Genomic DNA, 12,544 nt, shown 5'->3' with positions numbered 1-12,544 from the left:
GGTGTGCATACGACTGTGTATGTATGTATGTAGCCCCAGTAGTACCGTGGATTCCCGGTGGATGCGTCTGTTGGGCTTGCCCAGGGCCTCGATGATCTCCAGGGCATACAGTAGCTTGTGGGGGCTCTTGATCCTCAGCAGGTCCTTCCAGCACAGACCCTCGCCTCCCTACGGACAGACAGAACACACATGAGACAGGACGTATATCTTCACGCTGTCATTCATGTTCATGTGTTTGATTGGGGAGTGCGGCGGCAGTGTGCAGGGGAGTGCGGCGGCAGTGTGCAGGGGAGTGCGGCGGCAGTGTGCAGAGGAGTGCGGCGGCAGTGTGCAGGGGAGTGCGGCGGCAGTGTGCAGGGGAGTGCGGCGGCAGTGTGCAGGGGAGTGCGGCGGCAGTGTGCAGGGGAGTGCGGCGACAGTGTGTAGGGGAGTGCGGCGACAGTGTGTAGGGGAGTGGGTGTGAGAATAGGTGACATACCGTGTCATCGGCGATGTTCTGGAAGGCCAGCAGCATGTTGGGGCAGGTAGGCAGCAGCATGAGCAGCTCCCAGACGCGCCTCGACAGGTTCTCAGCATGGAGGTGCAGCTCCTCACATCGTAAGTTCTGGAGAGTACAATAAAAGACTGTATTTAGAGATTTGAACAGAAATGCGTTATTTTCTGCTGTGACAGTGACAGAACCCACACACACAGCGGCAATAGAGAAGTCCTATAAACAGTGGTGTAAAGTACTTAAGTAGTACTTTAAAGTATTTTTTCTTAGGTAGTTTTATGGGGTATCTGTACTTCTCTATTTTTTTGGGGACAACTTTTACTTGACTACATTCCTAAAGAAAATAAGGTACTTTTACTCATTTTCCCCAGACACCCAAAAGTACTTGTTACATTTTGAATGCTTATCAGGACAGGAAAATAGTCCAATTCACTCACCTATCAAGACAACAATTACATATTTACCTGGTTTATTTTATATTAATGGTTAACAATTAATATTTGACTAATAAGACATTTCTGTCCTGTTAGTGACTGTGTTTTCATGGGCCCCACTATTTCCCTGCAGATAATCTGGGTAGTATGGCCACTGGAGATGGCTGGAGCTGACAAATGAGTTAAAGACTGCATTACAGAGACAAGAATGTGTTTTACTAGAAATAGCTTAGGAGTAGAACAATCCCTCATTGTAGTCTCAAAATCATCCTTGCATCTGGGAAACTAAGCCAGAGTGGGGATAAGACAACAACCCACGTGTGGATAACGACAGGATGTGGGGGGGGCAGCCTCATTATTGCTATAATTAAATAAATCCCTTCTGCCTCTGATCTGGCGGACTCACTAAACCCAAATGCATTGTTTGTAAATGATGTCTGAGTGTTGGAGTGTGCCCTTGGCTATCTGTAAATGATGTCTGAGTGTTGGAGTGTGCCCGTGGCTATCTGTAAATGATGTCTGAGTGTTGGAGTGTGCCCTTGGCTATCTGTAAATGATGTCTGAGTGTTGGAGTGTGCCCTTGGCTATCTGTAAATGATGTCTGAGTGTTGGAGTGTGCCCTTGGCTATCTGTAAATGATGTCTGAGTGTTGGAGTGTGCCCCTGGCTATCTGTAAATGATGTCTGAGTGTTGGGAGTGTGCCCGTGGCTATCTGTAAATGATGTCTGAGTGTTGGAGTGTGACCCTGGCTATCCATACATTTTAAAAACAAGAAAAAGGGTCCACCTGCTTTGCTTAATAGAAGGAAATTGAAATGATTTATACTTTTGATACTTAAGTATATTTAGAACAAAATTAATTTGGGACTTTTACTCAAGTAGTATATTACTGGGTGACTTTTACTTGAGTAAAAATATAAATACCTTAATGGAAAGTTACTCAAGTATGACAATTGGGTACTTTTCCACCACTGCCTATAAACACATCCGAAGGCAGGCACACACACTCATAGTCAATAGCTCATTTTGACTCAAGTAATTGTTTTAACGTTCTGGTCAGATCAGGTGAGTGTTAGATGTGAGGAAGTGAAGAGGGGGAATAGAGAGGGGAGAGGGATAAATGCATGCAAAAGAGAGAGCGTGAGTGACGTACAAACAGCACACTGGATAACCCCTCTCTCAAGAGTCCCTGTGAAGGGAGAGACTATAAAAAGCGCTGACCGCCGGATGACTTTGCATTTCAAAACGAGACGGCTCCCGACACTGACTAAAATATACACGTTGACAGATGAGCGCCTTACATCCTATGCACAACGCCTTCGAGGGGCTGAGTCCCAAATGGCTCCCATTCCCTACATAGTGCACTACTTTGCATCTATTCTCTATATGGTGCACTACTATCAACCAGAACATATGAGCCCTGGTCAAAAATAGTGCACTATAAAGGGAATATGGATGGCATTTGGGACACAGCCCTGCAGTTCGTTTTACTGGACTATCAAACGACTGCCAGAAGACAATTGGACAGTCGTGATGCATTATGCATGATGCACCTGGAAGGAAGAACCTCATTTATATTCTGGAAGGGATATTTGTTCAAAGTCTATTTGATATTTAATCGGATGGAGAGTATTTAGAGTCTGGTTTGTAGCCGTTTCCAAGCTGCTTTTTCAAAAGCTCTGTTGCTTTCTGATTTCCTTAGCTAGATTATTAAGGGCGTCTAATAGACTAAAAATTTTACAATTATACAATGAAATCCATCCCCAAACACACACACACACACAGAGATGCGAGAGGGATTCACCCACTCTTCCCCCAATATACAACCCCCTCATACACACACACACCGACCTGCCAACCCCACTTTGTTCCCCCCCACACACACCATCGGACTGTCCAGGGCCCCCTCGCCCATCGCTCTGGGGAGCTTAAAGCAGGCTGGCATCTCACACACCCTCGATATCCCCTCACACACAGCCCTAACCCATGCCCCCACACATACACACTCTCCATGACCCACCTCGGGGCTGTCTCCCAGGGCACTGGGGGGTTTGAAGCAGGCCAGCATCTCCAGCAGGTCGAACAGGGTGGTGAGGTGGGGCTCCTGGAGCAGCAGTAGCATGGGGATGTGCTCCTTCTGGGGCGGGGGAGACACGAGGCCGGGAGCTGCACCCCCTCGCCCTTACGCTCCCGCCGTGGGGCGCCCAGCGAGACAAACACCATCTGTAAATGAGGGTAGGGAGAGGCATGAGTGCAATAGATAGGGGGCCAATCACAGGTTATAGGCACTGTGGCTTTTAAAAGCAATGGTCCCAGGTTGGCAGAGAACTCCTTCGCATAAACTCTGCATATGTCGGCTCAATGCGAAATGGCCTTTAAAAGGCATAATTACTAATAACCCGCGATGGGATTGAATCCCGGCTCTAGTGTGTGAATGTGTACGCCTACAGGCAGACTGCCAAGCGTGTGCAGGTATTTACCTGCATGTCTTTGAAGCCCAGCTCATGCAGGGTCTTCTCATCGTAGTCCGTGGTGAGCTCATGGCCAGAGGAGATCATTCTGACCGGACCCATCAAACCACCTGAAGGAAACGCACGCGTGTTAGAAACGCAGACTGTCGAAACACCCAACACGAAAAGTGGCTTCTGATCCATTAACTTGCTCCTTTCCCTTAGTGAATAACCACGACTCTGAAAGGACTGCATAGAAACGGTGTAAGCCTTCCTTGAGGGGAGTGCTTCAATAAACCACCAAAGGAAGTGTACATTTCTAATGAGGCGGTAAGGAAACCATTCACTGCATAGGAACTGCCCTTTGGGACAAAGGTCGAATTGGAATAAATTAAATTCAAGCCTACTGAGACCAGCCCGGAAACACTGCTACAAAATACACTGTGCGATCAGTGATTACTTCTAGAAGGGAAGGAAGCAACAGCCTTGGGGAGAATCTCAATAGCATTTCCTTCATTCCATCCAATCGCATACTCATCCAATTGGTTTTAAGAAGGCGAGGAGAGGATGCGAGGAATTGAGGAGAGGATGCGAGGAATCAAGGAAAATCAATCGAGACTCTCCATTAGTATTGGCGCTACACTGGATCAGGGGTCAAAGGTGAGAGACCTGGGAAGTCCCCCTGGCGGCTGCTCTGTCCAAACTCCTGCAGCTGGGCCTGTTGGTTCATCTGCTCCTTCTGCAGGTTCTCGTACCAGTGGGTCACCTCAGCCCGCAGGTCTGCCACCTGGTCACTGGGGTACATCTCGATGGTCATCTGGTACCACACACACAGGTAGGAACGTAGACACACACACACACACACACACACACGAGAGAGACAAAGGCAAGTGGCCAAACAGACACACAGGCGCACAAACAGGCACACACAGAAAAAGTGTGTTAGAAAAACATCCTTACAAACATCTAGAATGAGAACACAGCATTCACAGTAGTATCAAAACAGACTTATTTCCATAAAAGTATGAAATTAGCTTGCACCAATCGTTTCCATTCATTTTGACATCGTGGCCTGTAGATTCTTCCTAACACCACAGAACAACAAGAGCATTTGAGTGTGCCAATCTACCAAGGGTTAATAATTAAGTACCAAGATGCTGGGTACTTTCTTGGGTACCTTGTCGGGCAGGCCTGCGGGCTGGCACACGATCCTCAGTGGCAGAGACTGCTTGTCGCTAAGCGCCTTCAGGTGGCTGCTGATGCCCGTGCCCTCGATCTGCCACTGACGCAGGTGGTACGCAAACCTGGAGAGGGGGCAGGAGACAAAGAGTGTTGGGGGGCAGGGAGAAAGTGAGAGAGGGCACCATAAAGACACACGGTTCTTAGCGCTGGTTGAAATTAGCTCTCCAGGTCCAGGGATGATCTCTACTAGGTGAGTCAGTAATATAGTTGAGGATAAGCGGTGTTCTGGTTAAATTTATAGGTTCAGGGCTTAAAGTACACAGGTTGAGCGGATGGAGATAAGGAGCGTGTGTGTTTCTCTGTGTGTTTCTGTGCATCGTTTCTGTGAGTGTGTGTGTGCGCTCCCTACCTGCGTCGGAAGGCCTCCAGGTGGGTCTTGAGCATGAGCAGCCCTCTCTCGATGACGGTGAGGCTGGAGTGGGCGTCCTTCTCCAGGTTGGCCGAGGTCATCATCAGGCTCTCCATGCACTTACTGATGAACTCCTGCTCCTTCTCCAGGCCCGTCTTACCAGCTGGGGGACGGAGACGGACACAGGAGGGCAGGCACACACACACAGAATCAATATCGGTCAAAATCGTAAATCAGTAGGTCATCATGGGCACGTTTAAAGAAGCCTAGCGTCAACGCAAACATATAAAACCGCTCGTTCAATATAATTACTATAAACTAGGATGTTTTGGATCCAACCCCTGGATCTAGACGTACTGCTGTGGACAGGGATTCACTTAAGTTTTTCGCAATATAAAACAAGGATGAAATGGTAGAGAAATACTACTACTAGTCTTCAACCATGTACCAGCTACCAACGGAGGTCCACTGACCGTTGATGTAGTAGGAGTTGATGTACTGGATGGCAGCGCGGCTGATGTCTGCAGACTGGGCCCTGAGGGCAATACCCCACAGCTGGTCCATGCCACACAGCTACAGAGAGAGAGGAGGGGTCAAAAGTTAGAGGTCATAGACAAGTGTTGACAAGGTGACAACTAGGGCTGGGTGTTATGATCGTGTGACGATAGACGTTTTTCTATCGTTTCATATTATGGTCTGTCGTTTATTTTGTGTCGCAAATCCCACTCAGGCTGACCACCTGTAACGCGAGTGCAGCAAGGAGTCAAAGTAAGGTGCAAGATAGCATTAAACTTACCTTGTTTTTACATCTTCACATAATCACTAGTTAACTACACATGGTTGATGACATTACTAGGTTAACTAGCTTGTCCTGCGTTGCATATAATCAATGCTGTGTGTTAATTTATCATCGAATTACTTCCTAATTCACCAAACGGGTGATGATTTAACTAAAGCACAAACGTTGCACGAATGTACCTTGCTCCAACGTGTACCTAACCATAAACATCAATGCCTTTCTTAAAATCAATACACAAGTATATTTTCTTAAACCTGCATATTTAGTTAAAAGAAATTCATGTTGGCAGGCAATATTAAGTAGGGAAATTGTGTCACTTCTCTTGCGTTCATTGCACGCAGAGTCAGGGTATATGCATCAGCTTGGGCCGCCAGGCTCGTTGCGAACTAATTTGCCAAAATTTTACATAATTATGACATAACATTGAAGGTTGTGCAATGTAACAGCAATATTGAGACTTGGGGATGCCACCCGTTCGATCAAATAAGGAACGGTTCCGTTTTCACAGAAAGAATAAACGTTTTGCTATCGAAATGATAGTTTCCGGATTTGACCAAAGGCTTGTATTTATGTTATTATATTACATTATATTATAATTAAGTCTATAATTTGATATAGCAGTCTGACTGAGCGGTGGTAGGCAGCAGCTGGCTCGTAAGCGTTCATTTCAACTTTACTGCGTTTGCCAGCCGCTCTTAGCAATGCTTGACGCACAGCGCTGTTTATGTGGTGTGGATATGAAAAGTCTGACACGGACCAGAAATTCTTCCTCTGCAAAATATGCCGCAGGCCGGTCCTGAACAACAGGCTCAAACACCACTAACCTCTTTTACCACCTACACAAGAAGCATGTGAAACAGTACGGAGTGAGTCTACGGGATGTGAGCCAAAAAAGTACAGTCGAGTTCTCAAAACAAACAACCGACTCAGAAGTTGCAAGAGGCGTTTGCCCGCGGCACAGCAAATGGCAAAGAATCACGAAGATGGAAGGAGATAACAGCTGCCGTTACAATTTACATCTGTAAAGACATGGCCCCAATTTACACAGTCGAGAAACGGGGGGTTTGTGAGTTGGTGCTAAAACTCAACCCAACGAACCAAATGCGCAAATTGATATGACACGTATTAATGCCAAAATAACATGCAAAACAGGCAAGCAGCTAAAAATAATATATTTTAGACCTACAGTTGAAGTCGGAAGTTTACATACACCTTTCTCACAATTCCTGACATTTAATCCTAGGACAATTTCCCTGTTTTAGGGCAGTTAGGATCAGCACTTTATTTTAAGAATGTGAAATGTCAGAATAACAGAGAATGATTAATTTCAGCTTTTATTTCCTTCATCACATTCCCAGTGGGTCAGACGTTTACATGCACTCAATTAGTATTTGGTAGCATTGCCTTTAAATTGTTTAACTTGGGTCAAACGTTTCAGGTAGCCTTCCACAAGCGTCCCACAATAAGTTGGGTGAATTTTGGCCCATTCCTCCTGACAAAGCTGGTGTAACTGAGTCAGGTTTGTAGACCTCCTTGCTCGCACATGCTTCTTCAGTTCTGCCAACAAATATTCTATGGGATTGAGGTCAGGGATTTGTGATGGCCACTCCAATACCTTGACTTTGTTGTCCTTAAGCCATTTTGCCACAACTTTGGAAGTATGCTTGGGGTCATTGTCCATTTGGAAGACCCATTTGCAACCAAGCTTTAACTTCCTGACTGATGTCTTGAGATGTTGCTTCAATATATCCACATAATTTTCCTGTCTCATGCCGCCATCTATTTTGTGAAGTGCACCAGTCCCTACTGCAGCAAAGCACCCCCACAGCATGATGCTGCCACCACCATGTTTCACAGTTGGGATGGTGATCTTTGGCTTGCAAGCCTCCCCCTTTTCCCTCCAAACATAACGATGATCATTATGGCCAAACAGTTCTATTTTTGTTGTTTCGTCAGACCAAAGGACATTTCTCCAAAAAGCATGATCTTCGTCCCCATGTGCAGTTGCAATCCGTAGTCTGGCTTGATTATGGCGGTTTTGGAGCAGTGGGTTCTTCCTTGCTGAGCAGCCTTTCAGGTTATGTCGATATATAGGTATGTTTCCTCCAGCATCTTCACAAGGTCCTTTGCTGCGGTTCTGGGATTGATTTGCACTTTTCACACCGAAGTGCGTTCATCTCTAGGAGACAGAGTACATCTCCTTCCTGAGCGGTATGACGGCTGTGTGGTCCCAATGTGTTTATACTTGCATACTATTGTTTGTACAGATGAACGTGGTACCTTGAGGCGTTTGGAAATTGTTCCCAAGGATGAACCAGAGGATGAACCAGACTTACGGAGGTCCACAATTTTTTTCTGCGGTCTTGGCTGATTTCTTTTGATTTTCCCATGATGTCAAGCAAAGAGGCACTGAGTTTGAAGGTAGGCCTTGAAATACATCCACAGGTACACCTCCAATTGACTCAAATTATGTCAATTAGATTATCGACAGCTTCTAAAGCCATTACATTTTCTGGAATTTTCCAAGCTGTTTAAAAGCACAGTCAACTTAGTGTATGTAAACTTCTGACCCACTGGAATTGTGATACAGTGAACTAAGTGAAATAATCTGTCTGTAAACAATTGTTGGAAAAATGACTTGTGTCATGCACAAAGTAGACGTCCTAACCGACTTGCCAAAACTATAGTTTGTTAACAAGACATTTGTGGAGTGGTTGAAAAACGAGTTAATGACTCCAACCTAAGTGTATGTAAACTTCCGATTTCAACTGTATATTTATTTTGTTTGCAACTATAGTTGAAGTGTTTTCTATTTACCTTATTAAATTTTATACATGCATATTTTATATTTTGTTACATGCTTCATTGAAAATTTGCACAAATGTTCTAAATGAGAGAAAATCAAATATGAGTAAGTTAGCTTTTATTTACTGTGTTTAATTCAAAATGTAATAAGAAATAGGCCCTTACATGTGGTCATTTAATATATACTATTTATTAATTGAATTTACAGAAAATGACCTATATCGGGATATATCCTGGCCATATCGCCCAGCCCTAGTGACAACATGGTTCAGTGAGAGGTATGACGGGCCTGGAAGTTAGCAAACTCAGACGACAAACTGGGTGTGTTTGTGTGAATAAAAGTGTGTGTGTATGAGCAACTGTACTCGGGTGTGTTTGTCCCTATGTGTGTGTGTGCTTGAATCCTTCTCTGCAATGTGATTTGTGGATTCAAATATTTGAAGTGTGTGTGTGTACCTCGCAGTTGGAGCCGCTGTCGTAGGCGCTGGTGGCCAGACGGGCCAGGTTACAGAGATGCTGGAAGAGGTTGAGGCCCGTCATGCTGATGGTCTCCGGCTTCAGCTGGGGCATCTGAGGAAACACAGGAGGTATTAAGGGCAAAAGGTATTACAATGGTAGACTTGTGACTTTAAGGCCAAGGCTTTAGAACGATTTGGGCAACTTTACAAATTTGTTTCCCCCGGCTACTCAATCCCTTTTCAATTACCTTTCACAATGACTTCCCAACTTTGAGACTTTTTACAAGTTAAGTTGTTTTTCTTTCTTTATTTGTTTTATAGATTCTAGCTATCAATTTGTGGCGTATTTTCTTTTAGTTGTTGCTGAGATTCACTATTTATCAACAGACCATGCTGGAAAGACCCTCGTCATAGACACCCCTCCCCACTGAGACCAGATGGTCCAGTCCGGTCGTACCTTTTCCAGGAAGAGGTGTTTGTAGGTCTCCATGCCCATGGCGTGCTGGTCTTTGCTGCGGACCTGGTTGAGGAACCAGTGGAGCGCATCGTCGTAACACTCTCCATCCTCCACCAGGCAGTGCCACAGTATGTCCACCTGCTCTAGACTCAGTCCTGAGGGAGAGGAGGGGCTGCTAGAGTGTGTGTTCATGTACAAATACCCCGCTGCTATATATATATATATACACACACACACATTCACTGCTGAGGAGCTTAACTGATGTCTGACTGTTGGTACACAACACACACACTTCAGACTGTAAAGGGGAAGATGAGGGTATCACTCCCACACGGGATCCACAATGGACACACAACCAGATAGACATGTACACCGCATTCACGTAAACACAATATAAATGGTTGCCAGAGAGAATTGGCTGCACTATCACGTTATGTTATTTTGTATCATGGAGAATGGCAGTCTGTACGTCCTGGTCGGGAGCCACCGGGGCAGGGAGTCTCCCAGCCAACCTCTAAATCCCAAACATTAGCTCCTCCTCAAACAGACACATAAGTCTGCAAACGCACCCATGCACACACACACACAAACAGCACACACAGGCATACACAAAAGTCACACACATGGCTATGAACGGAGTGAGTTAGCTAGCTAGGTAGATCCGGTCACCCCTCTCCAGAGACTCCAGAGGACAAAGATGTCTCTGTTGTAGGAGAGAGAGCGGCTCATCAGGTTGCACTTCTCCTCTAGGGCCAATTCCACCCCCAGGGTGTAACCAGCCAGCCATAGAGGCACAGATGCAGACAATGATAGGGAATGTTTCTGTTGAGCTGGATGTGAAGACTGGGTAATGTAACGGAAAGTTGGAATGCGTTTCTTATTGGACAAGTCCAGGTTGTTCAGTTTTAGTGTGTTTTGTTCCATGTGGTGCCTAATGAACGCGACCGTGTTGACTTACTGAAGTGGTCTGGGGAGCCCAGTGTGGAGAAGACACAGGTCAGGAACTGCAAGCGTACTTGGACTTCTGCACTGTGGCCATACCTGTGATCGCATAGTAATCAAAGAACATAATTCATAATGAACTATTCCGTTTACATTTGAATTGCAACAATTACTATAAAAAAAATACAATTTCAATGCGTTTCACATTTCAAATAAGGAGGTCAAAAACTAGCTACACCCTCCGTAGTTCTGTCAGGACAAAACATTCACGTGTCATTTTGTCTCAGCGGTCCCTTAAAAGCAGCCAGCACCTCCCAGCTGACCACATACACAACCGCAGAGTCACTGTCTGCAGCCATTGCACACCAGAACCGCACTGCAGCGAGACTGGGCAGCTATACATACAGTGCTACCAAATATGTTGTCCATATTCCACAGTAATAAGACTGTTACCATTGTATAGTTACAAGGCATTGGGGGTGGGGGTAGTGTAGTGGAGGGAACGGGTGGGTTACTCACAGGGCAAACTTGTGCCTCTGCTCTCGCACTTCCTGGATGTAGTGCAGCAGGTTCTCAAAGAACAGCTTCATCATGTGCAGCTCCTTCTCCGCCCACCTGAAAGACATGAAACACCACATCAAAGGGTGCGTTTGTAAATTCACCACCTACTCCAATTTCAGGGCACTTTTTTCAGAGTGTGCCAGAGAGCAGAATAATTTATGAATTTAAGAACGCGCAGCAGCTGTTGAATGTGACCGTGTCAGTAAACTTTTAAAAAATTAAAAAATAAATAAAAATTGAATTGTTGCCAGCAGCACAGTTACCAAAGCTCTGGATAACATGAAAACAGCCTAACCAGCTCTGCTAGGGCGAGTAAAATGGTCAGAGTTAGGTGTTCTCTCATTTGCGTCTAGAAGTAGTTAGTAAGTTAGCCAACTTCAGCCAGTTAGCTTGACTGCCATGTGAGAAGGCTCCTGAGAACACTCGGCTCAACCCTACTCCTCGGCCAGAGCGTCCAATGTGCACGCTGAACGTGAAACGCTTTGAATTTACAAACACTCTGACACTCCAAAGTGAATTTACGACCATACCAAATGTCACAAAAATAGAAGTTGTTGCCATATGTGATGCCATGTAATGGACAACGTTTGTCTGTTCTAATCATGTGGACGGTGCGATGCTTACATGGTGATCCAGTGGGTGTCGTAGCTGGAGCCAAACTGCTGAAAAGTGCCGAAAAGTTTGGGAAGGAGGCGCAGAGAGACGACCACGGATCTGCGAGAGAGAGAGAAAAGCATGGCGTCACAAAACAAGTTTCATATAATAGCTAGCCAACGAAGGGATCTGATGGCAAAATCATTTGACGTCAATTCATTTCAGAGCTACATTGTTCACACAGACATAGGCGCTCTCATATATGCACACGTGCCTGTGGTGGGCTAGGTTCTCCAGGCAGCCCTCGATGAAGCGCATGCGGATCTGACGGTCGGTGAACCAGCACACCAGAGAACACAGCAGCTTCTCCGCCTCGTTGATCAGGCCCTCCGACAGGTGGATCTGATGGAATAGGGGAGAACGGAGAAAGGTCACTCGCATCTTTTTCAGATTTCAGAATATCCTAAAGAGATCCTAAAACTAGTGGCGATAACTAACCTTAATATGAAAAATGAGCTGCTCCTTGAAACCTGAAGGAAGAAGTGATGCACTCTCCTAATACGAGTATTTAGTAGCTGACAAAGCGTGTTTTCTACACAGTAAACAGGTTTCCATCCAACCATTTAAGCGCATAAAGTACCCTTGGATTTTTTAAAATAAACTCATGACTGGCCTGGTAAATTCCCTAAATGTCATCAAAAACTTAATACGCTAGACAAGGGTGGATACTTTTTTGGTCGCTGATTAGAATACGCAACAAATTCCATATTGCACAATTGTTGATAGAATAACCATTATGTTGAGATATATTTGCAGTCATGCGATGCTGTGAGTGGTCTTGTCACTCCAACTTGAAAAAGCATGCAGTTTATTAAGCTCCAGACAAAATAATTATGATGAACTTCACAGGGTGGTGAAAGTTCACAGTAATGAGCTTGATGCTCCTTTCCAATAAATATTG

At 45.3% G+C, this 12,544-nt stretch overlaps 1 protein-coding gene and 1 non-coding gene across 2 annotated transcripts in view; both read right to left on the bottom strand.

Moving 5' to 3' along the window:
• Nucleotides 1-12,544, bottom strand: part of LOC115103846 (ubiquitin carboxyl-terminal hydrolase 34-like) — a 63,652-nt gene that overhangs the window by 29,877 nt on the left and 21,231 nt on the right. The window contains 15 exon segments of the mRNA XM_065001570.1: nucleotides 46-168; nucleotides 479-604; nucleotides 2,947-3,077; nucleotides 3,080-3,149; nucleotides 3,407-3,507; nucleotides 4,046-4,193; nucleotides 4,554-4,680; nucleotides 4,968-5,130; nucleotides 5,441-5,540; nucleotides 9,028-9,141; nucleotides 9,487-9,641; nucleotides 10,445-10,527; nucleotides 10,948-11,043; nucleotides 11,614-11,703; nucleotides 11,858-11,985. Coding sequence (XP_064857642.1) covers nucleotides 46-168; nucleotides 479-604; nucleotides 2,947-3,077; nucleotides 3,080-3,149; nucleotides 3,407-3,507; nucleotides 4,046-4,193; nucleotides 4,554-4,680; nucleotides 4,968-5,130; nucleotides 5,441-5,540; nucleotides 9,028-9,141; nucleotides 9,487-9,641; nucleotides 10,445-10,527; nucleotides 10,948-11,043; nucleotides 11,614-11,703; nucleotides 11,858-11,985 — 1,755 coding nt within the window.
• Nucleotides 10,705-10,835, bottom strand: LOC115104426 (small nucleolar RNA SNORA70). The gene has a single exon (XR_003859730.1). It is a non-coding gene; the product is annotated as a small nucleolar RNA SNORA70 (small nucleolar RNA).

The sequence above is a fragment of the Oncorhynchus nerka genome, linkage group LG15 (genome assembly GCF_034236695.1).
Source record: "Oncorhynchus nerka isolate Pitt River linkage group LG15, Oner_Uvic_2.0, whole genome shotgun sequence".
Taxonomy (NCBI): domain Eukaryota; kingdom Metazoa; phylum Chordata; class Actinopteri; order Salmoniformes; family Salmonidae; genus Oncorhynchus; species Oncorhynchus nerka.
Note: the sequence above shows the minus strand (reverse complement) of the source record. Positions and strands in the feature narration are given on the sequence as shown.